Source organism: Acipenser ruthenus, chromosome 2, assembly GCF_902713425.1.
Source record: "Acipenser ruthenus chromosome 2, fAciRut3.2 maternal haplotype, whole genome shotgun sequence".
Lineage (NCBI taxonomy): Eukaryota > Metazoa > Chordata > Actinopteri > Acipenseriformes > Acipenseridae > Acipenser > Acipenser ruthenus.
Window position 1 is genome coordinate 82,773,876 of NC_081190.1, and position 27,520 is coordinate 82,801,395.

A 27,520-nucleotide genomic window follows, 5' to 3' on the forward strand; every position below is an offset into this window, starting at 1 on the left:
AGAAGAATGAAAATGTATCTGAATGTTGTTTTTTTATTTATTGTGGTTTTCACAATATCAAATGTGAACCGAAGTGATGAGTGATGATCACTTAATTCAAGTCTTTAATCCTGTAAATAGGTAAGCTTCACAGCGCATACAACTACAAACAGAAATGTTGGTTTAACATTTGGTGGTTTTTCATCCCAGTATTATAAGGCAACAAACAAAACTTTTACATAAGTTTAGAAAATAACATTTAAAGTTCAAAAAGTATCTTCTGCTGTGGTACAGTTTGCTGCTATTCTACTTTGTTTATCACAGCTTACTTTCCGACTGTAATCTAGCGAACAAAACAAAGCTACGCTGTCATGAAATACATTTTTGGGGTATTGTGCAGATCGTGTTTTTGCACTTATTGTTGCTGTTTTGCTCATTTTAAATGAACTTGTGACTTCACATTAGGTAGGAACTTCTTTTTTTTTTTTAAAACCTTTCAGGGGGCATAGTGAATTGACTCAGCCTGGCACTGAAATCACTACAGTGTCTTGCTTTGCTGGTGCTGGATAAGGACACTGCTGACATTACCTCAAACTAACAAGGGAGACATGACAAATGAATAATATTATCAACTAAGCCGGATGTATTCAAATAAACCAGCTGTATTGCATTTTAGTATGGCTTAACTGCCTTTCTCAAGGGATTGCGTGTTTAAAAATAAACAGGGAAGGTATTGGTATGTTTCTCATGTGTACATACTTTGATCACACTCTTTCTACAAGGCAGAGAACTAAAGAAATTGTAGAAAAAGCAAGGGACTTCAGACAGCATTTGTTACAGCATGGTATTTTATTTCGTGAACAGGCAGGTATTTGCAGGTAGTATTTTTACAATAGTTTTCCACAATAAATTGATGCATTGCCTCCTTCGATTATATATTATTATCAAATACCTTTAGAGACACTTGTTATATATGCACACAAAGCTGTGCACACATTTCTGCTCATGACGGAATTGACTTCCTTATCAAATGACAATGATGCAATAGGGATATGTCTTTAATCAGGATGCCCCTATCAATTAATTAGTTATACAGTATTAACCGCAGTCACAGAGATTACTTTTAAAGTCTTTTCACAGACCAGTCTTGAGAAATATACCCACATGTTCAAATTTGCATAACTGCACACTTGTGTTCTGTTCATTGATGATATTTCTACGACATGTTCTTCCCTACCTTTGCAGAAGAATGTGAGATAACAGCCTGAATATATTTTTTATATTATTTTATATTTACCTTGCGTAATGGTTTGAGCTTTGTCTCCATTATGAAGTCGTATTTACAAAGCTCACAGCAGCGGGTGTCCGAGCTCTTGATCCACTGGTGCAGACAGGCCTGGTGCACAAAGTGCAGGGTCCCTGTACAGTGGCACGGTGTGATAAGGGGGCTCTCATCGTCTCCTTCGCAGTGACAGATCCTGACAGAACACAACAGCACCATAAACCGCTGAGCAAGCAAAAAACACATCCTGCAAAACTGAAATGCTTTTCGTATTTCAATATACCCTCTCTAGCCTACATATGCTCCCTTCACTATAACAGTATTCTACACAGCCTTCAGTGGGCCCTGCTAAAAGCAGCTGGGCTGGAGCAGACTGAATATATTATGTTCTAGTCAGACATGAATTGACATCTGAGTGACAAGCCATGGATGACATTATAGTTTATCACTATTTCAACTCATCATCATCATTAAATCAAACCTGAATATCAAACAAGTGAGTTAAGTCTGACTGGCAAGCTTCAGTTCCCTGAATGGAAGTATGAATCGCGTAGCTTTATTTTTAGTGTAACCCCCTCCTTTTGTACACCTGCAGTCCTTGAAGATTCATCAAGTTACCTTTGTTTTTGTTTTTTTAAAGATGCATAGACATTCTGTCACTTTGGCCGAAAAGGTTTGTGTTGCTCTTAAAATATATACATATACAGTATCATGTCAACAGCTTTTAATAGTTATCATGTTAATGATATAATCACATCTAGTGAATTTTATCCAAATATAAGTGATGTTTCTTTTGATACTCAGATATAATTGATAAGTTTTTTTTTTGATGCTCAGTATACAAATATTTAAAAAGTACCCTTTTTTATTTATTGGAATCATTGTACTTTTCAAACTTTTAATAAAACTACATTTAAAAGCAAATAGAAATACATACGACAGTAAACACAACATAAAAAATAAAAGGATATGATCCTCATAGTGAAAATGATGAGCATGTAATGCACATCTTCTGCTCTGCGGTATGGAAAATAAACCAACCTGCAAGCTTCTTCTAAATCATCATTCCAGTCATCATCTACTGGTGGACGACGGGATTCACCATTCTGGAAGGTGCTAGAACAAACAGGATGCTTGTTCTCAGGCAGAGCAAAGGTTTCACCCCCCGAATCTGTGTCATAGGTTGTCTTGATGATTTCATCTTCTTCTGGCAAAGGTGATGTGCCTGGACGCTTAAATGATTTAGTATTGCCCTTGACATTCCTTTGCTTATTTTCTAAAGGCCCTTGGGTCTCCTGAGAAGACTGAGAAGAAGTTGAGTGTTGTGTTTCCTTCTTCTTGGAAGTTCTCCTACTATGGATCTTCATAGTCTGCTTTTCCAAATATTGAGCTAAATTGTTCTCTTTTTTCTCACCTTCTTCAGAACCCAGAAAGACCATCTCTCTGCGGTCTTGAAATCTATCCTGATGTTTGTTAAACTGGTTGTGTCTTCGGATTTTCTTTGGGGCTTTGGCTCTCTCCCTACTCCAGCTTCTCGCTTGCCTCCACTGGTCCTCATCTGAAGATGTGTCAGAATCAGGGTGGAACCCATTCACTCTTTGTTGGTGGTATTCTCTCCATGACTTGGAGACCTTCTCACTGCGTTCCTTTTGGGCCTCAATGCACTCACAGTTCTGACAGATCTCCTTCTTCCTCCTAAGCCTTTGTTTGACCCGTCTCTTACCAGTATCCCTACTTGTATTTGTCAGCACCATAACAGGGGTGTACTGCTCACACTCATCGTCTTGAACCTCAGGAAGAGTGTCAGGTCTTAGCAGAGCAGCAGCAGCAGCAGCATGCACAAATGGAAAATGGAGAGTGGAGAACAGAAAGTGATGTGAAAGCTTGACAGACATGGCCAAACAGATCAAAATAAATAAACCCGAAAAAAAAAAAAATGCTGAGATTACTTGTGTATGCATAATATTTTAGGTATCTAATGGTTATTTTTTCAAATTATTTTTTGGCCTATTGTTTTCTAGGGTTACCACATTGCTATTTTTTTTTTTTTTTACTAAAGCACACAATTTCATAGCTACGTTGCTTTACTACCAGTATTCAAAAAGGGGACAGGTGAGTTGCACCCATTATATAAGACTGTACTGGAATCATATCCAGTCCTCAGAAATGAAGTGGTTATCCGGTGTCTACCAGTTGGGAACCATTCAGATATATCCCCCTAAACTTATTCTCTGTCCTCTGCTAATGACCCCCCCCCCCCCCTCCTCCCCGTTTTTATTATTTACACTGGCAGTTTGGCATTTGTTACTTATTGTTATCATTAACAATTTTGCCATTGAAATTATTTATGCAGCATTGCTTACAAAACATCATAAATCAACCCACACCACCTTAAAGGTAAAACTAGGATAGTGGAGAATCCTAACTGACCTCTTATAAATAAACTGTGCTTTTAAAATGGCCACCAGCTGTTATGAAATCTGGGCCTTTATGAGGATGTGTAATTTGAGGCCCAGTCTATAATGAAACATTGTGTAAAACTGTTTGAAGGAATAAAGGAAAGAAGCACAACATAAATATTTGTCATAAAGTAATGCAGAAGGTTGATATAGAAGACAGAGCCAACAGGCAAGCGAATAAATAAACTAGAATAGAACTGATTTATTTTCCTTTACATACCTGCAGATATCCTGAGTAGAAGGGGTAACAGATGTCCGTGATTGACTTCTAGGAGCTGTTCCTGATGTAGGACTGCTTGCCTGCAAAGACCAGTCATATAATTTGACCTTTTTCTTAAAGAAGGGCATATTGGGTGTATGCTTATCTTGCTATTGCATTTCCACTATGTTTAAATCTTCTATAGCCATGACCCAACAGCACACACTAGTTTCAGCAAATAAAAGAGAATGCGGAACTTTTAAAAGCTTACTAATAGTGAAACTAGTTTAAGGAAGTTTCAAGTTAAAGCACTGTGTACTTAACCCCTAAGGCAGCTCTGCTGAAGATACTGTTAATGCTGAATATGTATGATTTTCTCTGTTTGATATACATGCTAGTAATTGGTCTTTTACATGATTCTTTTAAAGTCTTAAATTAGAGAGAACTATCACAAGTGCATAGCAACAGTCCTCATCCCTATAGAAACATGCAGCTATTTAATTAGGTCATTGGCTATACTGTTCCCTGTCTTCTGGGCACCAGTTTTTGTCTATCAACTACATGTACTCTTCTGGGGGTGTCTTGTTTTGTTATTGGGTTGGTTTGGGTATCCATCATATGCAGAGGACATGCATTGGTCAAGGGGCTGACCCTGTTAGGGAAGAGAGTTTAGGATATGATTTGTACTTTAGTATAGGGGAGCTGAAAAAAGTAGTTAAGCATTGTGACAGCACTGTATCAGCTACAGTTCTGAGGTGAGACTTGTGGGCGCTGAATTGGGAATATGATTTTCAGCCTTCTCTGTATGCTTTACCATTAACTACTGATTGTACACAAAATAGGTAATTGCATGCAGTTTCACTCCTTATTAGTTGTGGTATATGTGATTATCATTAAGAGGGATATTGATTTTGTAATTCAATATTACAGTATAAAAAACTAATTTGTGAGTAACTTTGCTCAGTGGTTTAGATCAATTAAAATCCTAATGATTTATTTATTTATTATTTCAGGAAGATTAACATATGATAATGGCATTGCAGGAGCATTAAAAATTGAATTTTAACATTGTGGTAAATTTGCAGTTTGCAAGTCATCTTCACTGGCAGTGTTCACATGCCATGGCAGTCACGACAGCTTTCCTCACAACGCGTTTGCTGTACTTTTCAGGAAATGCGTTGCTATGCATTTCTGATTTATGAAACACAATTGTCCGTACCAGTGCACATTACTCAATTCATAGTCACTTAGGAGAGGGGATATTTAAATGTCCATGTCTGCTTACTAAGTAGGAAAAGAACGACTCTGAATATCGTGAGGAGAGCCTCATGCGTCGCCATGAAGATAAAAACATTTAACAAGAGAAATTAATTCATGTGTTGTTGCGCACATTCTGAATTACGTCGCGCATTAGCTACTTGTTTTTCTGGTTACCTTTCCAACACACACACACACACACATATGTTTGTGAAACATATAAAAGTTAAATTTAATTAACACTAGGACCACCTTTTACAATACATGTTTTTATTTTGAATATAACCCACAATATTAAATTTATATATATATATATATATATATATATATATATATATATATATATATATATATATATATATATATATATATATATATACCCACACAAATATAAGCCTGTTGTTATCTCTACTGGACCTGGCAGCCATCAATTCCTTTGTTTGTACAAGGTAGGAGAGATTTCATCTTGAAGCTAGCCATAGCACTTGAGCAGAAACATTTCAATCAGAAAACTGCAAAGCTGCAGGCTGCAGCAGCTCAGCCTGGATTCTGTGCTGCAAGTGTCACACACACAAGAGAAATCAGGTTTTTTTTTTTTTTTCCAGCAATAAGATTGAGTGGACTTTTGAGTCAAGTTGTTTACTCATTTGCTTATTGTGATACAATAATACACAAAATATATGCATAGAAGTGAAGGTTTTTTCTACATATAACAGCCTGCTGTAAATGCCAGTGCATGATCCAAGGGTTATACTTTGTGATTTCAATTAAGCACTCCGATCTTCAGTAACCATAGATCTACATAGCACACTCATAGAGAAATATTGTATTTATTTATGTACTATAAACCTGGTTTATTCAAATGCTGTTCAGTTAAGCTAATGATGTTAATTTAAAGTTTTTTTACTAAGGCCATAGATATTAGTAAATTAACATTATTTACAAGGTACAGTACATTACAGATAATTCCGAAGAGAAAATAATAAAGATTAGGCTCCTTTGTACAGTAGGCCCACAGCACAAGGCTACTTCATATTCCAAATAATACAGATAATTCCTCACAGCACTCTTGTACTATCATAGCTAGGTAAAACAGTGGAGCATGGCACAGTATTTGAAATAACTGTGACTTGAATCATGTTACTTAAAAAAAAAATTAAGCCCTTACAACTTCTAAACAAACCTTTTTAACTGTATTGGCTGTCTTCAACTCAGTTTTGTTTTTCTGATTCACTGAAATCCTTCAAATGAGTCTGCATATTGTCCTAGGATCAATTAGTTCTTCCCAACCAGATAAGCATCAATGTGGCCTCCGCCCAGTGGATGTTACAGTATTCCTACATGCTTAAAATGTACTGAGCCACACAAGGCAACACATTTATTGAATAACAAAAAGTCTCCTACCTACTGTTCTGTATGCTGTTTCTCATTCTTTTAAATTATGAATCTGCTTCAGAAGGCATAAAACTAGAGGTAACTAGAGAAGTTACTGGAAGCATGGATCTACTCAGGTATGTAGCTTACTTTCAACACTATCACACTGTATATGTTTTATGAGGACTTCCCAAGCATTTAAGTTAGTACATGTTAACAAATCTGGCTGATACATAATATAATGACACACTAATATATTGTACCTAGGGGGTTTATCCTGGTAGATAGAAGTACTGTATTTTCAGGGTCATGTTAAAAAAAATGTACCTATTTTAGAATGCATTGCTTTAGCTATAACTTAATGTGATAAAGTAGTTTCTGTATATTCAGATTTGTGTACCATAAAGCAAATATGATTGTATAACAAAGGGTATCTTTTCAGAAAAGTCACAATCTTAAGGGTGTCTATTCAACTGATCTAAACAATGGCGAATCAAAATAAGAAAAACAGGGTCCTGTTTTAATGATTTAAACAAAAGCACTATTTGAATCTGCCAATTTTAGATCAATTGAAATGAATGTCATGTATATAATTATACCTTCTCCTCCCTCCTAAACCCTCCCCCCCTCCTCCTCCCTCCTCTATCTCCCCTGACGACTTTGCCTCCTTCTTCTCTTCTAAAATCTCAGATATCCGCAAACTCTTTAACACCTCTTCCTCCCCCACACCCCCTCCTGCTCCAACCCCTACACCCACTACATCCCCTACTAACTCGCCCTCCTTCTCCACCTTCTTGCCCCTCTCAGACTCTGACCTCTCCTCCCTGCTCCAGGGTCACAAACCCACCACGTGTGCCTTGGACCCCCTCCCCACTCACCTCTTTCAAGCTGCTGCTCCTGCTCTACTCCCCTTCATCTCCTCCCTCCTCAACACCTCTCTACTTTCTGGCATCTTTCCCTCTGCCTTCAAAAAAGCCTCTATCACTCCCCTCCTCAAAAAACCTACCCTCGACCCCACCTCCCTCCAGAGCTACCGTCCTGTCTCCCTCCTACCCTTCCTCTCCAAAACCCTCGAGCGGACTGTACACCGCCAGCTCTCTGCTTTCCTGTCCAACCACTCTCTGCTTGACCCTCTCCAATCTGGCTTCCGCTCTGCTCACTCCACTGAAACCGCCCTCCTGTCTATCACCAACTCACTTAAGTGTGCCCGAGCTGCCTCTCTCTCCTCTGTCCTAATTCTCCTCGACCTCTCTGCTGCCTTTGACACATCATCTCTTGCTGACCTGGGGATCTCTAGCACTGCTCTGGCCTGGTTCTCCTCCTACCTCTCCAACCGCACTTACCAGGTAACCTGGTGTGGAGCAACCTCCACACCTCACCCACTCTTAACTGGAGTCACCCAAGGGTCAGTCTTGGGTCCTCTCCTGTTCTCTCTCTACACCCGCTCCCTGGGCCCCCTCATCGCATCCTATGGTTTCTCATACCATTTCTATGCTGATGATGCTCAGATTTGCCTCTCCTTCCCCACCTCTGACTCCACCATCTCCTCCTGTATCTCTACCTGTCTGTCTGCTATTTCCTCCTGGACCTCCTTTTCATTCCCTCCTCCTCCTCCTCCTCTGATCTCTCTATCTCTGTTCCTCTGGAATCTACCACACTCTCTCCCTCTTCCTCTGCTAAGAACCTTGGAGTCACCCTGGACCCCTGCCTCTCTTATTCCCAGCACATCTCCACTCTGGCACGCACTTGCCGATTCTTCCTGAGCAACATCCGAAGAATCTGACCCTTCCTCACCAACTATGCTACCCAGCTCCTGGTCCAGGCCCTGGTACTCTCCCGCCTAGACTACTGCAACTCCCTCCTGGCTGGCCTCCCTGCGTCCGCCACCCGTCCGCTCCAGCTCATCCAGAACTCTGCTGCCCGCCTGGTGTTCTCTCTGCCTCGCTTCGCCCACGCTACTCCACTACTCCGCTCACTCCACTGGCTCCCGATCACCGCTCGCATCCAGTTCAAGACTCTTGTACTAGCCTACAGATGCCTTGACCAGACTGCACCCAGCTACCTCCAGACCCTCATCTCTCCCTACACCCCCACTCGACCTCTCCGCTCCGCCTGCACTAGAAGACTGGCTCTGCCTCTGCTACGCTCCCCTGCCTCCCGAGCACGCTCCTTCTCCACCCTTACTCCGCAGTGGTGGAACGACCTTCCTACAGATGTCAGGACTGCCCAGTCCCTGACCACATTCCGGCGCCTCCTTAAGACTCACCTCTTCAAACAGCACCTGTAGAACTCCACTGTTTGTATCCTGGGACACTATCACCCTTCATTCAAATGTGCTTTATTTTGCTCTTATCTGCCCCCTATTTTACTGCATTTAATCCTGTACTTCAGAATACTGTAATCTGCCAAGTGTTTAACCTGTAGTACTTTGTATTTAATCATATCCTGATGTAACTATCACTATTATCTGCTGTATTATTGAATTGTGGTTTGTCACACTTGAACAAAAATTATTGTATTTCTTGCTCTTATTGTATTACTTGTATTGTAACACTTGAATGTATTTGTATTTGCTTGCGATTGTAAGTCGCCCTGGATAAGGGTGTCTGCTAAGAAATAAATAAATAAATAATAATAATAATAATAATAATAATAATAATAATAATAATAATAATAATAATAATAATACATTGTTTTACTGTTGACATTTTTGTAGTCCAATATTTTAACTTTTGATTCAATTTAATGAGCCACAACACTAGTTTATGCCCTGAGTTATAGGTACTAGGATCTTTATATTTGTGTTCTTTGCTGACGATAGCAACACTGAAGTTAATGGGTAAAATAAAACTTCCCTCAGACTTAGAGCGTTAAAGTGAAAATAGTCTAGAAAACAAAATGTCAACCTCAAAACAATAAGAGAATGCTTTTAACGAGGTTAGAACATATATATATATACACATATATATTATTATTTTTTTTTATTATTTATTTCTTAGCAGACGCCCTTATCCAGGGCAACTTACAATTGTTACAAGATATCACATTATTTTTACATACAATTACATTATTTTTTCATACAATTATCCATTTAAACAGCTGGGTTTTTACTGGAACAATCTAGGTAAAGTACCTTGCTCAAGGGTACAGCAGCAGTGTCCCCCATCTGGGATAGAACCCACGACCCTCCGGTCAAGAGTCCAGAGCCCTAACCACTACTCCACACTGCTATACAATGTTACAAATTATGCCGTGTTATTCAGCAGATGCAGAATTGGGTTAAGAGGAAAGTAATTCTACAGTACCAGCAGTTCATATTCGGTTTATACATGTTTTCTCATCAAATCCCACCTCAGCCACTGACTCATTGTGTGACCCTGAGCAAGTCACTTAACCTCCTTGTGCTCTGTCTTTCGGGTGAGACGTAATTGTAAGTGACTCTGCAGCTGATGCATAGTTCACACACCCTAGTCTCTGTAAGTCACCTTGTATAAAGATGTCTGCTAAATAAAATACATTGTACTTAGGTTTACAGAATACTCCTGCAAGTTCATTGAGTGTTGTGTTTATTTCACTCATGAGGGAATGAATTTATCCTCTATATCTTTGCTTACCTTGGAGATGTTACTGGATCGGCTTTCTGAGCGCCCTGGCAATTTGTCATTCTGAAAAATAAAAAAAGAATTTTCTTGATGTATTGATTGTAATTAATTACAATAGTAAATGCCTAAACAAGCTTTTTATATTTGCACATATGAATCTACCTATTCCATAGGGTTTAGAGTGTTCATTTGTAGTCACCAAAGATGCCTATATTTGGCATTAAAAGCTATTAATTGTTCAATATCTTTTTTCTGTGTATTCAGCACTTGGCTAATGATCCAGTTAAAAATTCAATTATTTTATTCCTATTACATTTGTATTGTGATACTCTAACAATTATACTTTCAGCTTGAGGGAATTACATGTCTTTTATGCTGAATATTATGAATCTTGTTAATATTATATTATGAATAATATTTTCTGTATGCCCCATTAACTATTTATTCTGTTGGAATGATACAAGATTAAATACACAGAACTCAGATGACCTGAAGATTAATCCAGGACCTCTGCTTCTTCTAGAAATGAAGTATTGAGTGATGTGATATTAGGTGTGGTGCTTATATGGATTTATAGTTTATAATGGCAATTTGATCTAAGGTACTGTATAATACTTATACAACTGTTACAGAGTTTGCCTGCACATGGAGCTGGCTTTTAAACACTGCCAACTGACTTTTAAACACAATCAACATCACATTTACTGCCAACTCTCCAACATACAACACAGCCACAGTCCACTGAAATTGAATTACCACTTTTTGTCAACAACAAATAACATACCACAATGCAGGTATTATAGAGTCAATGGTTTCCAAGTAAAAGGTTTCCAGCTGTCACTTCATGTTTTGTAATAATAAGAATTTCATTAAGCTTCTTTCATGGTATGACCTTTTTCTAATTCAAGCTAATCCTATTACTGCACCTCCAAAAATAAAGACATATATAATAGGACAACTGTCCTGTAATCACTCTGTAGATATGTTTATGCAATGTGTGATTATGCTTAACTGTGGAGGTGAATAGAGAATACACCACAGACGTCCACAGAGTAACCATCCAGTATATCGCTGTAACCTTTGAGCAGGCACCTCTGTGTACATACAGATGTCACTCTTTACAGTTTTAAATGTATTAAGATAGCCGCTTATCCATTGTGATGAAACTTGCTAGGACATCTTTTATTCTTTAGGTTTCATAATCTAAGGATATATGGAGGAACCAGTCCCTCCATCCATATGTTTACAAGTGCAGTAATTCTCAGAACATAACACACACCCTGTGTATAACACACATGGGTTACTTGTCTTATATAGGATCATTTGAGCTTCTGCTTTTTTTTGTTTACTGTTAAATTCATTTTTCGGTGTATATTTTTAGATATTTTCCAGATACTCCGAAATCTTTTTTTTTTTTGGGGTGGGGGGGTCTTTTTCATTTTTTATATATACTGTATGAAATTGTTGTTTTTGGTTACTTTCCAAAATGCCACTCCGTTATTTTCTGTCACAATATGTACTTGCACACATCCTCAACGAACTCCTTATGGTCACCGGCACATTATTCTGGGAGTTTTGTGTGTCATTTTTTTACATTTCAACACAACTTGCAATTTTGTTTGAATATAGCTTTAAATTTCACGAACAAGTCTCTGTTACTAGTTGTAATCTCATTTTAAATCTCGCAAGTCTCAAATAGAAATGTAGGAATTTGCTGCCACTCAGTTTTTGGGGTGGGTTTAAAGTATTCTTCGCATTGGGGGTGTTTTATCAGTTAAAACCAAAAATCAGAAGCCCTGAGAATAATGCACACACATCTTGTATAAAATGCACCTCAAATGTACAATCCTATCAAAAACACCATAGTATACTATAGAAGTTACGACTGGCTTGGTAACCCATTCCACACACTCACCACTGTCTATGTTAAAAGTATCTCCTATTATTTGTCTCCACTGAATTTCCAACTGTGTCCTCTGGTCACAGTCCCTTGATGCACTTGAACTAGTGTCTAGGATTAACATTGTCAGCTCCTTTTTGAATTTTTAAAACTTCTGTCTCCTAACTCGTCTTTGTTCTATGCTAAATATGTTCTCCATCTCCATCAATCAATCCTCATAATTGACACCTTTTAGACCTGGGATTAGCATCCTATAAGGCTTGTTTAATGAAAACAAAAGCAATTTCCGCTAAATTAAATTTCCCTTTAGTCTCTCAAAATGAATGACAGTGCAGTTTCGCTGTGTTCATTATTCCCATACAGTAACCCACTGTGACAAAATAGGGACCTTAAAAGAGGAAGTGTCAAAGTTCCCACTAAGCTTTGTTTAAAGTAAAAAAGAACGTGTCATTGTGATAGGAATAAGCAGCAACAGACAAGCAGCTGTAAATGAAATGGAACCTGTTATTTGAGAATATGGAAAAGGGTCACATCACAGACCCTGTGTTTGTGGGTAATATAAAAAAGTAGCACACACACGCAGGGAAAAACAATTTTACACAATGGGCAGGATTTTCAAAAGGCTGTAAATCAACAAATTGTAGCATTGATTTTGGCATTTTCAAGCAGTCGTTATGCCTATTTCTTTATTAAATAATCGTGCTAATGTGATTTCCGAAATTATGTTGATTTACGAAATAATGTTAGTATCTTAACTATCTGGAAAAGGAGGGGTTTAATTAATGAAAGAGTATATAACTTACCTTGAAATAAAAATGTACTAAACCTAGATAATTCAATATGTGTAGTTATGAAAATATTTTAGCCTTTTCTATACATGTGGTTATGAATGAGATATATGCAATCTAGGTAAAGTACCTTGCTCAAGGGTACTACAGCAGTGTCCCCCACCTGGGATTGAACCCACGACTCTCCGGTCAAGAGCCCAGAGCCCTAACCACTACTCCACACTGCTGCCCTAGATTGCATATTTGCAATGCGTCCTTGGCTTTTAACACCTGTGTCTAATCCATACAAGAAGAAGAACAGGTGTCAAGGACACACAGCGATGCACTACGAATGTGATCGATGTCATTGACATGGATTTTGCCTTAAATGTATTTGTAATGTTATCAGACTCCCCCCACACTTTAGGTACAATGTACACTTTCACCTTCACATGTCTGTATGCATATAAAATGTTCTTATATTACTGTAAGTGTTTGGTGGGTACTTCTAATCATGTTGAGTTTATTATCGCAGAGGCGAGCAAAGAGTACCAGAGAAAATGCATGATTAGAGGAATTCACAGAACAATAATTATAAACACATTGTGTATTGGGTTATATCGTAATTTTAAAAGCTTAATAAATATATAATGAAGTGCTACATACATGGTATACAGTACATACATGTATAATAACTAACAACTACAAACACAAATGGCACATTAATTTATAGCCTACAATCGTACATACTAAAATATATACAAAAGTAGATGTTAATATATATTATATACTGTGTATATATATATATATATATATATATATATATATATATATATATATATATATATATATATATATATAGATAGATAGATAGATAGATAGATAGATAGATAGATAGATAGATAGAGAGATAGATAGATAATTAGTAAACAGGATTTGTATTGATCCATCTAGTTTCTTACCTAAGCATAAGGTATGGATACAGGTAGATTGATTGGTTAATCAATATTCTGTTGGTAGAATAAAAGGTTTTTTTTGATAGTGTAAGACTTTTTGATTTTAAAGGGCTTGTCTGTGGTTGGCAGTTATAAGGCCTTTTTTGCTGATTATACAACAATGAAGTATTGAGATTTCAAATCCGGGTATCCTAAGGTAGCAGGACCTAATAAAGATTTGATCAGGTTGTGCAGTATTCAGACATAGCTCACAAAGGTTCACAAAGATCAGCAAAAATGTAGTGAAAATGACTGAGAGACAGATAAGTTAAACACAAAACTAGGCCAACAAAAATGACACACGAATATTGATGTTGCTATGTATAAGGTATGTTTTCTAGAATATGTAAAAGGCAATTTGATTTCTAGACACAATGCAATTCTGCAGGTCCTGCTAATGAGCTATAGATCTCATCAACCATTCCCACCTCATTAAATCACTGGGCTTTTCTTTCACCATCTATCTAATTAACACATATCGTCAAAGGAATCCGTCCCTTTCACTCACAGCTGTTCTCTAATAATTGTCCATGCCTATTGTTACAGTACACAGTTATATCTCTCCATTGTTCATACAGTTAACTCTCATTCATATGAATTTCAAAGGACCTGCAAAAAAAAATGTGTATAAGCCAAATGCATGCTGTCAGTTACAGTAACACTGACATCTATTTTCAATTACAATACAATGAAAAGTATTATACATTTAAAAGTATTGTGTATTTTATTGAAAATGTAGTAAAGCAAGGCGTCCTCGACATCAGGTATTGAGCTAATGACTTGCATTCACAGTTTGCTGTTTATAGGCCAGTATTATGGGAAATCTTTCTTTTTCTTGTATGGTGGTGCAATAGCCACTGCTTTCAACACTTCCACTTTTGTCTGCATGGATATTGCACATTTTTGCGCTGCTTCTTGGAAATGACATTGATGCATGAGCACTCTGGCAACTCGAAATGCATCATGGATCAGTAGTCACAAAACAGTGCTAAAATACAGAACTGAGGCTGGATGGAAGTTAATACATTTCACAATATCCTTTTGTGACAGAAATAGAATGGTCTTTGGTGGTAAATCTCCTGACCTGTGAGGGTGCTAAGTAGCAAGAACAGAGTACCTTGGACAGGTTGGCCCGACAGTTCTTTCCCAGGGTTCAAGGGAAGTCGGCCAGCTAGAAAGGGGGCGGAACTCCGGTGCACTAACTCATCGACCCGGAAGGGAAACGACGTGGCAGCCGCAGATTGGAGGGGCGGCTGCACTCGTTTACCATGGGGTCATGTGTGACGGAGAGACGCTTTGGTTTAATAATAGAACCCGGAAAGACCTGTGTGGAATACCTGTGATAAAGTATTGTGAGTGTTTTGTTTGTTTTGTTATTATTGTTGTTTGTTATTAGTAGACGGCTAACACGTTCTGGAGCTGTCACCAAGAGCCAGCACAAAACCCGGAACAGCACTGCACTATTGTCATGTATGAACCTGTATCACCCACCACGAGCACTACAGCACGCACCCAGGACTGGTGACCGTGTTTGTTAATTGTGGGACGGATATGCGTGTTTATTATTTGGGACTGCAACCCGTTATTATTTACCCCGTGCACTACACATTGCTGTGTATTGCCGGGGACTATTATTTGAAAGAAAAGTGCTTTAAAGAAAGCACTTTCCAACTGGATTACAAGTCTCTGTCTGTTAATTACGCACCTCATCACTCCTGCACCTGTACACTGCAAACCACTTTGTCACAATTACTTACACCATGCTTGCACTTTAAAGAGTCCCATATTCATGAAGAATTTCATACAGTAAAACCTGTGTAATCTTCTACAAACCAGCATTCTGTATAACTTGGCACAATTTTGTGGGTCCCGACTAAATCCCTATTGAAATCAATGGTGTAATACCCTGTACAATCAGTCTTTTCTTAAGATTTTTAAGTCTCTTCTGTCTAAAATCAATGTAAATCTGAAATTAAATGGGTTTGGTGGCACACAGTATATAGGATTTATAGCATTTTGGTTAAATATGATGGCCTCAACAACAGACTGTACGCATTATTTCCAGACAATTTCCTTTTGGCATATTGTCTTACATACCTGATGACATTGAGTTTTCAAAATAAGGGAGCTTTTGTAAACTGAAATCTTGGTGGCCTGAATTGAATACCTACATAAGGCAGAATAATATGCTGTGATACGGTGCTCTTTTGAATTGCTTTTAAAAAGGAAAAATATCAAACAGACAAAGAACCATGAGATGCTTCACAATCAAATTCTCTCTTGGCCCCTGTGTTTTTTATTGTACTGAAGTTGTAGGTGTCTGATTTGGCAACAGTCAATACTTTGTGAACAGGTCCACTGTAGTTGATTTTGTACAAATGCAAAGCATGTGTTGTTACTTTCCAGTGAGAGAGACAGAGGAGAGAGAGAGAGAGAGGAGAGAGAGAGAGAGAGGAGAGAGAGAGAGAGAGAAATAGAGAGAGAGAGAGAGAGACATAGTTACAAGACCGTGCTATTTGCGTTCTGCCTTATAATGAGAATAAAAGAGCTACTGTAATTGCATTATGGAGAAAATGGGAGCCACGACCCTACCGTGTTATAACCGATTCCACACTATAACAAGGCGCATTATAATGGGTGAGCACTATATATATATGTATATATCTCAAGAATAGATGCCCTTATTCAGGGTGACTTACAATTGTTACAAGATATCAGATTATACATTATTTCACATTATACAGATATCACATTATTATTATTTATTTATTTTTTTTACATATAATTACCCATTTATACAGTTGGGTTTTTACTGGAGCAATCTAGGTAAAGTACCTTGCTCAAGGGTACAGCAGCAGTGTCCCCCACTTGGGACTGAACCCACGACCCTCCGGTCAAGAGTCCAGAGCCCTACCCACTACTCCACACTGCTGCCCACACATATCCTTTAATATATTTGTGGATGAAACTGCAGATAACTGGTACAACACCAACTTTCCGAGTGAAGACAGCAGTCCCACCTGAAAAAAAATAAGTGCGCCAGCAACTGTCAAGAGTAGACACATAACAGTAGATGAATAACAGCTAAATAAAATAGAAGAAACAAAGAAAAAAAACACAAAAAAAAATACAACATGGGCTGTTAATGTACTTAAAGACTGGCTTAAAGACAAAAATACAGTCATTAATTTTAAGGCAATAAGTCCAAAAAATCTCAACACTATTGTTGAGGGAATTTTATGCCAGTGAAAGAAGTTCAGCTGGCAACCAGTACAGTTGTCTCCGGTTTCATAATGGTGAGAGCGTGTCTAAATAGATATTTTAACAGTAGAAGTTTTATCATCTCTGCTAACAGCGAGTTTAATACCAGCAATAATGTGTTCCTGTCAGTCATGAAAACCTCTATAAAAGCAGGTAAAGACAAGGCCAGACATCACCCCCCTGTATTACCGGCCTGGATTTGAAGAGTCTGCGGGAAACTGAGGCACTGTCCCGACACCGCGGTCAGGTTGTTTCGTAAAGTCTGGTTCAATCTTCAGCTTAATCTGGCACAAAGTGGTCACAAGGGTGTCCGACAACTAACAAAAACCATCTGAAAGGATGAAAACAGACTTGAATATGTGTGCCTTGCATAGAAGGAGGACACAAACTCACCTCAAGATCTGGCTTCAACCTCCATCACAGCTGCTCCCTGCCTCCCTGCCTTCAATGTCATTTGAAACTCCGCCCAGACCATATACATCTCAGCTTGTGCTCAATCCTCTAGTTTTGAGGTATATAATAAAAGGTTATGTGCAATTTATTTTTAATACGTGAACAATAAATTAAATTAAATTAAATTAGGGACTATATTACACTGTAGATATACACAATACAAGTTTCTGGCTGTGTTTTAATTATTTTTCTTCCCCCAAATGACATGTAGCCGTGTCATAAGTGGTATGGGCCTTATTTCCACCCCAGGCGTGGTATATATCATTGGAACCTATAGAGATCTATTTATTTTTGCAGAAAGGTGTATTGAATTGATGCCATTAAAATGTTGCACTTCTCAAACTGTGCACTTCAAGCTTTTCAGGGTCTATGAAAATAATTGACTGGACAACAAATTTTGACTTAAAAGCTGTTTCCATCATTGTATTTGACAAGCTCATCATCTGATAACATTTCAAAAGTAAATATTTGGCCCACAAAACAGTCAGAAATCCACCTGGAAAATGTACTAATTTCAAAGTAATACATGAAGGTCAAAAGAATTGTTGTAGATTATGGTTAATGATATTTTTTCCCTCTAGATGCTGTCTGTAATATTATAATCAATCAATATTACAAAGTAATAGTACTGAGAGAATACCTTTTTTTGTGGTGTTAATTGAACGTACTTCAGGTTTTCAGCACAAGGATTTACATTGGTTAAAATGGCTGTTATCAGTTATTTTTGTTTTTTATGAGCTATGACTCTCAATACGACATTAAAAATGCTTCTGTGACCTTGAATTTGCAGCTTTCTATTCCAGAATTGGCCTCTTTCCTAAAATAAACATGCCATTAACCTATGCCAGAGTGCTTGCACATCTTACTAAAAGCTTACAAACATTGTTATTTGTTCATGTGCGCCTGAAGAATGACCATGTCTCTGTAAATTATATTTACTTAATGTGATAAGTGTAGTTTAAAGGCCAGCTACTTCAAAACAAACCTTCCAGCTGTTCCTGACATTGAAGAAACAAGTTGGAGCACCAGTAAGTGGCACGTGCTCTTCCCTGGGCCAGATAAAGGTGGGTTTTGAGCTGGATGCGTAATTTACTATGAAAACCAGACCAAAAATGTTTGGTCTATTGTGACAGGGTACGCCCCGGCCCTGTGCGTATTTTATGTTTTGTGTTATTTTGTGTTTGTTGTATTATTATTATTTAAATGTATTGTTTTGTGTTTATTTAAAAACATAATTGTTATTATTGTTTGACAGCTCTGATGCGGTTAAAATGCCCCATCCAGATAAAATCATGAGAATGCGTGGTCAACAGCGAGAGCTTATTGATAAACTGGCTGTTGACCACGCATATGATAAAACCTGTGCCGAATGTGGTCAAGCTATAAACAAGGTAATTGATAGCCAATTAATCCCTCAGCCACAATATAAAAACCTGCAGCTTTGGCTGAACAGGGAGAGTGCGTTCAGGGAGAAAGAACAGGAGAGAGACAGAGCTGAGAATTATAAAAGAAAGCAATTGCTACTCGTGCTGAAACAGTTCAGTACGATACTTGTTGCAGGTCTGTGTTTCTTTTGTCTGTTTTGTTTGGCCATCATGCCTTTTGTTTTGTTCAGTGTTTTGTTTTGTTCAATCTTTTATTTCACTTGATATACATGGCAAAGGATTAAAACACAGCTGCTGTTTAGATCACTAAAACAGGGGCCGCTGTTTACCAAGGTTATGAACCACGCAGTGTCCAGATACTGGCCCAATTCTTGTTTGAGGAAGTGTATTTATAATTGTTTCAAGGCATGTTTCTCAAGCAATAGTTTGTAAGTCACAAAAATACACTAGGTTATACTTACAAAATAAAGATTAAATTAGAGTTAAGTGTGATTCCTATGAAAGTAAAATGTGATCGTCTACGTGACAGAGAAAGAATGACTTGGTTATAAATCTCCCTCCCAACCTGTGAGGGCGCTGTGTAAAGGGAACAGAGTGCCCCGGACTGGATGGTCTGACAATTCATTCCAAGGGAAAGGTGGAAGTCGGCCATCTAGAAAGGGGGCGGAGCTACGGTACACCAAGTCATCACCCGAGAAAGGAACAATGTGGCAACCGTGGATTGGAGGAGAAACGGTTGCACTCGCTAACCAAGGGCGCATGACTGACGGTACAAAAGGGGACATGGCTAGGTGACCTGTTCCTTTGTTATGGTTAAGAGCGAACCGCTAAAGGAGAACTGTAAAATACCGTGAGTGTTTTGTTTGTTGGTCGTGTCTAATTATACTTGTTTGTTCTTGTTAGATGGCTAACACGATCCGGAGCTGTCGCGTAAGGCCAGCACCAAACCCAGACAACACTTCACAACTGTACACAAATAAATTAAAATAAAAAAAGCACTCACTCTGGACTTGTGATTGTGTGTGTGTCTTTGTGTGTGTTATACTGTGTTTATTCTTTTGGGACTGTAACCCGTTGTTTTGAAACAGTGCAATACACATTGTTGTTTATTGCCTGGGATTATTCTTTGCCGTTGCCAGACCGGGATTATAAAAACAAATGTTTTCTGTTTGGATTGTGAACTTTGTTGTCTGTCTTCTGTTTTGTAATCACATCACCTCTACACCTGCGTACTGCAAATCACTTTGCCACAGTCATATAGCCAGACTATAAAAACATGCATATTCTTTCTAAATATGTATTTGGTTCAGATCGTTCATTGTTATTTATTTCTTAGCAGATGCCCTTATCCAGGGCAACTTACAATTGTTACAAGATATCACATTATTCATGAATATGTAACTTCAGGTAAGCATTCTTTTTAAATGCCTGACTACACTAACATTTTATTTTTAAACAACATGTCATTCTGTACATGTACAGCTTTTTTGAAAGTTTACTGGAGTCGAACTTTTTAGAGCTGGTACGCAGATTTCTGGTTTCATTATAAGTCGAACTATATGAAACCCATTTCACATCCTATATGGAGCAAGTCGACTATTCTACTGTAGCTTCTATCCCCCCTCATTATGATCTGGCTTGTTCTACAAAATACAAATTGCTCTACATTAGAAAAACTACAAGAATTAAAGTAATGTATAGTAGACAAACCATTCAGCTTCTAGCTTCATCAAAAACTTCTACAGTAGTTTCATCTCAGAATGCCTTTAGCAGAATACAAAAATAATTTGGAGGATTTTTGTTTACGGAATAAAAGGATTGGAGAGAAATAAAAAAAACCAACTACACAGTTGAAATATACAGTTAAATAACAGGCCACTCTTTCTGAGAGAGACTAAGGATCCAAAATCAAAAGTTACGCCCCAAATTGAAATAAGCAATTTACATAAGCTACTCAAACAAGATGAGAGTCACCACGATTTACATAGGTTCTTGAGAGAATTAGATCAAATAAATTGAACTCTGCCTGATATCAAAATAGCATGGACTTAAACAGTGCTTGATATAACACAGGACTACATCGAAAGAGCAAATTCACAGGTTCTTTTGATAACCATATGAAACGGTTATCTTTCCAGACATTGTCTCAAGTCCGTTAGATCTGAATAATAAAAAAGTCACACAGGTCTGCTTGTTCAATCAAGACAGAATGACAACTAATTGTCTGTAATCAGAAATGTATGGGTAATACAAGATCACCTGCTTAATTGAACTACACAGAGATAATAAAAAACAGTGATATAGGTTTTTCATCAATCCTTTATCACATTAGTCATATAAAGGCGTATGCTCATTTCTATTGACACAAAATAATTTCTATTTTTTTGTAAAATGAAAAACAGCTTAAAATATGTATTGCTTGTTTGTGCAGTGAGTTTCTCTTTGTAGCAAAAAACAAAAAAGTCACTGCTATTTCAGCTCTTTTAACTATGACCTTTTGAAACCTTCAGATATCCAAATGGGTTTTGATGTTTTCATTGTGTGTGTAAGGTGGGCGGATCACTCAAGAGCTTGTTTCCATTTGTCACTGGGACTGAAGGCAATTTGTCCTACATAAATCATGATGGTGGAGAGAGAGTATCGACTTTCTCAGCTGTGTGGAAACCCAGCCAGTGACAGTCCCATGAAGAAACAAAAATGCATGTCTCCCAAAGAAGTGATGCTGATCAGCGGTTCCCAAACTGTGGGTTGCAAAAGGTCCCAAGGTGAGCCTTGGAACAGGGCATTATGAACACATACAAATGTATTTGTACATTAAAGTAGGATTAATTCTTTTTTGTAACATTTTGAATAATAAAAAAAAAAGATCACTAGATTTTACTTTTTATACTCCCTTTATGCAATGGACTCAACCAGAAATATGATGCGTCATACTATTAAGAAGGCTATCGGAAACATCATAAAAAAAAACTTGCTACTTTGACAGTGCGCTATTTGGTTAGTATTTGTTGTGGTGATAACAAAAAAAAACTAAAGTTCTATGTAGCCTCTCTCTGTATTGCAAAAGCAAAGCAGCCCCATACAATCGGTGAGGAGCTGATGTTATTATCTGTCTCAGTATGGACATCATTGAAGATAATGCAAGGTAAGAAGAGGTCAAATCCAGTGTGTCCCTGTCACACGGCTGGTTGAGTGGTGCCATCAGACCCCGGAAATGAATAACACACAGGACAGATGAGGTGAAATGATGAAGACGCTTGCTTTCGCCGGTTTATTATAAATAAAAAGGTTTTAACAAAACACAGGACACAGCACTTGCGGCCAAAATAAACAGACAAATAAAACGAACAGACACTAACAAACAGGGACGGACACTAAACAAACATGTACCGTGCTGGTCCTCCAGCACCATGTAGCAATTGCTTACTTTTTACGGTTTATTTTCTCTCCTCACTCTCTCCCGTTCTTTCGCCCTGAACATACAACCCCGAGTGAATGAAATGTGCATCTATATATACTGTTGTGCCGGGATTCAATTACTAATTAATTATTCACTTGAATCCCAGCACGTGAATTAATTATGTGCAACCTCGTGCTCACATATAAACACTTTAAATGCACGTGAAGTGAAGTGCCATTCCCGTGCCTAAATACAATTATACATTTTAAATAACTTGTGCTGCACACACCCATTTATATCCCGTGCAGCCATGCCTATACACCAACATTAACACATGCAACATACAACATATAACACAGAAATGCACACAGGGGCGGGGCACATTGCCACAGTCCCACTGTTAAATAACACTGTGCAATGCCAAAGACTTGAAGACATGTAAAATGATAGAGGTTTGCAGTTGAATGAACAGCTTTGTTCTCCAAATGGATTCTGAACAACAGTATGTATTTGTATAGATACTGTAACTTTACTGTGTTAATGCTCCTGCATTTGACTGACACAGTGAGTATGTTGTATTCGTGTGGCTGAACTTTGACTCAAAGGTTACGGCAGACGTATTGGATTACAGTAGGTCTGCATCAGTTTTAAAACAACAGTAAATAGTTTGTGTAGCCACCGAAACGCATTGTAAGCATTATTTTTAGTAGAAAGTCATTTATTACGTGTTCTGTATGTTCTCAAGCAGGACCCCCATCAGTTTTACTCCTGAAGTGGTATAATGATTGTTTCAAAATACAGCTGTTTATATGTAGCTATTTATTATTATTATTTATTTCTTAGCAGACGCCCTTATCCAGGGCGACTTACAATTGTTACAAGATATCACATTATTTTTTACATACAATTACCCATTTATACAGTTGGGTTTTGACTGGAGCAATCTAGGTAAAGTACCTTGCTCACGGGTACAGCAGCAGTGTCCCCCACCTGGGATTGAACCCACAACCCTCCGGTCAAGAGTCCAGAGCCCTAATCACTACTCCACACTGCTGCCCCTAATCTAATCAAATAGTGGTACTCTTATTGGAATTAATGCTAGTAGGTCTATCACTGGACCAATCAATACAGTACTTGAAGGCACTGGGTGCAGAGGAAACATTTTGTACGAAAGGCTTTTGAAATTTGAAAAAGACGACTGAAAAATGTAGCCATCACATAAAAGCAGTTCAATTTCAGTTGCTGTGAATTTGTTTGCACACACACATTTTGGACCCAAATCCCCCTAATATTTACAACACTTTATATGCATACAATTGAAGGCATATAATTATTATGGTGAATGTTATTGCAAATATTTCACCATCCGTCATTAAATTAATTTGGCACTCGTTCAATCTTTTAAGATAATGATACAGTCAAAACAAAGGCACTGAAAGCCTAGTTTATTATCATTGTACCATTAAAAATAATATTTATTCTACACCAAAATAGGCAGAAAAACACAACTTGAAACAACCCCAAAACATAGAAACAGGCTATACTAGTATCTGTGACAATATAGAGTGCTGAAATAATGCTTCTTAAAAGGTTGTGCATGTAATATTAACTGAAGACAGCAGCTGTTAGCACCAGCACCTGTTGAAAGAGTTATAGAAGATGATGAATATTAATGTTTCACCTGCAGGCTTAGATCCAGGTCCCCAATTCCTTCAGTTTGCACTTCATCATGTGTTTTCTGTCTGCATCCAGCCTCTTCTGTGTTACAGATGTATACCATTATACTCAATCCAGGACGTATTCCCAATCCATTAAACCTTCTCACATCTGCTGTCAATTGGTTTCATTTGGAAAGTAGCTCACCAGCTAAAATGATGTGACAAGTCCAGTTCACGGCTTGACAGTCTGTGTTACAAGTTCATATGCAGGGTATCACAGAAACTGTAGCGCTGCATAATTAATGAAGGCAGATGAAAAGCCAGCTTGCTTTCTAAATACAGCACAGAACGTATGCATTCAAAAGGTGATATAACACTCCAGATAGGTATTGTGGACTCAATATGGGAATGAATGTTTGAACTGGGGGAGTGATTTAGATAGTTTTGGCCCAGGATCCTACCTTCCAGGTCAACAAAGGCTGGGTGATGGAACATCGACCCCCAGAAGGAGGTGCCGCTGCAAAGGCAGCGGAGGAGAGGAGGTGGGAAAGAACTTTGGGATATCTTTGGAGTAGTGTAGCCTCACCCCTAGAATGATAACATGTCTTCGGTTTATTTACAGTTTATTTAGAAACATTCAGCAATTACCAGTACAGTTCTAGTAGCTTTCCCTTTACATATATACAGTGGTTTACAGAAGTATTCACCCCCTACCAATAATGTCACATTTTGCTGAATTACAAATAATGTATGCACAGTTTTTCAAACAAACTTTTATTCCAAGCTGTAGTGGTTAAACTGAACACTGTTATATGAGGAGGAGGTTAAATGTCAGCAAAACTTGCAAAGAAAATGTACAAAATGAAATTTACTGGTTGCATAAGTATTCAGCCCCTTAAGTCAGTACTTGGTAGAAGCACCTTTTGCAGCAATTACTGCTATGAGTCTTTTTGGATAGTTCTCTACTAGCTTTGCACAGTAGGATGGTGACATTTTTGCCCATTCTTCACGGGAAAATTGCTTCTGTTCTGATAAGTTTGTTGGGGATCGTCGATGGACTGCAATCTTCAAGTCTTGCCATAAATGTTCGATTGGATTCAAGTCAGGACTTTGACTGGGCCATTCAAGAACTTTAATTCTCTTCTTGTTCAACCACTCCAGTGTGGCTTTGGCTTTGTGCTTTGGGTCATTGTCCTGCTGAAATGTGAATTTCCTCCCCAGTTTCAGAGTATTGGCTGACTCAAACAGGTTTTCCTCAAGGATTTGCTCTGTGCCTCTCTACCACTTTATCCCTGACTTGTTTCGAAAGCTCTTTGGTCATCATGGTTTCTTTGTTGGATCACTATGTGAGTTGCAGCTTGAAAGTCTTTATATACCTGAGGGACATTATCTACAAGTTAAACCACTTTGAGTACACATAGGCTGAAACCATTTCACTAATTCTGTGACCTTTCAAACAAATCATTTGCACCTGAGCTGATTTAGTGCTGCAGTAGCAAAGGGGTTGAATACTTATGCAACTGAGATTAATCAGTTTTTCTCTGTAAATCTTACGTATTTATATTCTATATGCATTTTTTAACTTTATCAATATGGAGTAGTTTGTGTAGATTCTACATGTAAAGTCTAATTTGAAAGCGTCGTGGAGAATGCTCAGGTGCCAACAAAATGTGAAAACTTTGCAGGTGGGTGAATACTTCTGCAAACCACTGTACATGCATATCTGCCAACTTACCAAACAGAATGATTTCTTCTTATTTAGCTTATCTTGCTGTTCTTGAATCTATTCATTGACACAATGTATCTGTTCTTATTTGCCTAGTATTTATTTAATACAGTTGAAACAGTCCAACAATGTTTTGAGCCTCATTGAATGAATTTTTTTCTGCAATCACATACCAATATTTAAGTGTGCCAATTATTTAATATGCAATTAAAATCATATTTAAAAACTATATGGGTAAATAGTCCCAGAAAGTGGAATAATAAAGCATTTCTTTACCATAATTACTAAAAACTCTATTTGTAATGTCGATGATGAGTTTCCAAGTGCCAAGTAAGTCCCAGTACTTTTCTTCAAATTATCTTTCAATTCATGGTTCTATTCATTTTATACTCCTGTATTTTCTGATTTTTTTTTATAGCTTTCAGGCAAGCTGGGGTTCATAAGGATACACTTAAATTGGAATACAGTAGCTTATTGAACATACACCCCAAGCAGCGCACAAGATGATTTTTGTACACACATCAACTAGTCTCAACAGTGCCACCAGATGGTCATGTACAGCAGCAAGCCCCATATGAAAAAGAATAAACTTTATCAAGTAGTAAAACCTAATATTATTACAGTAGTGAAAGATTTAAAAATCAATGCAGAACTTCACAATAAAATTTGTTATGAACACATACTGTACACAGGGTGATTCATAATTTGTGCTACATTGTTGGAAAATCGTGAAAACTGGAGGGTACGTCGAGGATGATATGCATAGAAAAAATGTCTAACACAGAGACTCTGTGACACCCTGTGGCGTACCGTTTGGCCACCAATGCAAACCAGCAATGCTGTGTGAATTAGGAATCACCATGTATAGTAACATTTTTCCATCCACTTACCAGCAGTTCATGGCATGCTAACTATAAACAGACTTTACACTCCCTCTAATATTTCTTATGCTGATTGATGTTTTCTCAATAATGATTATATGTTTTAAAAAAACATTCCATTCATTTTAAACCATTAAAAAATATTTTCTATACACATACATTCCTAAAAAATATGTACATGTATGTCATCTAATGTCTTCAGTCTGAAACCAGTATTGCTTTATGAATGCCCTCCTGGTAGTATCCTGTATATGCTGTCTGTAAATAATTACAGTTAACTTGCATATGTTTTCAGTTTTGGACAATATGACCAACTTCATCTACAATTAATTCTACATGCTTGGACAAGCACTGGTAAGAACTGCACATATAATTAACTGAGCCATACTGGCATTATAAATACCAGTATCAGAAGAAGGGAGTTCTTGTCAGTTTTTAAATATTTATAAATCAGTGGAAAAGCAACATATCTTAATAATAAGTTACATTTTTCTAATATAGATTAAAGACTAGTTCTTTGGGTTAGATATGTCAGCAGTGGGCTTTTAAAGATACTCAACTATATGTACTTCAGTAATGAAATCTCAAGCAATACAAAACTGCACACAATTGTAGAACATAAATATATTGTGATGGTGTCTACAGACGGTATGATAATCTAAGGGCATTAGAACCCTGGTGAGCGGCGGCTGGCAGGCACTTGGACTCACAGGCAAGGGGGAGCCAGAATGGTCGCCAGTTGCCAAACAATTATCAGGTGCAGTGGGAGGGGCGAGGAGGTTTTGATGGTGATGATTGGGAGTGGTTTGCCAGTACAAAGAAAGAGAAAGAAAGAAAGAAAGAAAGAAAGAAAGAAAGAAAGAAAGTAAGTTCATTGATATTAATTTGTTATCAAAGCGATTAAGGATATCTGTCTGTCTTCTTTTTCTTATGGAAATATAG

The 27,520-nt window shown here is 37.7% G+C and overlaps 1 protein-coding gene across 5 annotated transcripts in view; it reads right to left on the reverse strand.

The window, feature by feature from the left end:
- The window catches only part of marchf1 (membrane-associated ring finger (C3HC4) 1), a 136,839-nt gene that overhangs the window by 20,570 nt on the left and 88,749 nt on the right, over positions 1-27,520 (reverse strand). For 2 of the 5 annotated variants that reach the window (XM_034013705.3, XM_059002562.1), the window contains exons 3-6: positions 10,165-10,215; positions 3,941-4,020; positions 2,303-3,070; positions 1,277-1,457 (exon numbers count right to left, since the gene is read on the reverse strand). In XM_034013705.3, coding sequence (XP_033869596.2) covers positions 1,277-1,457; positions 2,303-3,070; positions 3,941-4,020; positions 10,165-10,215 — 1,080 coding nt within the window. Of the gene's footprint in view, positions 1-1,276; positions 1,458-2,302; positions 3,071-3,940; positions 4,021-10,164; positions 10,216-23,994; positions 24,560-27,520 lie in introns of all 5 variants that reach the window. The other 3 variants (XM_059002551.1, XM_059002572.1, XM_034908724.2) reach the window with 3 other exon arrangements.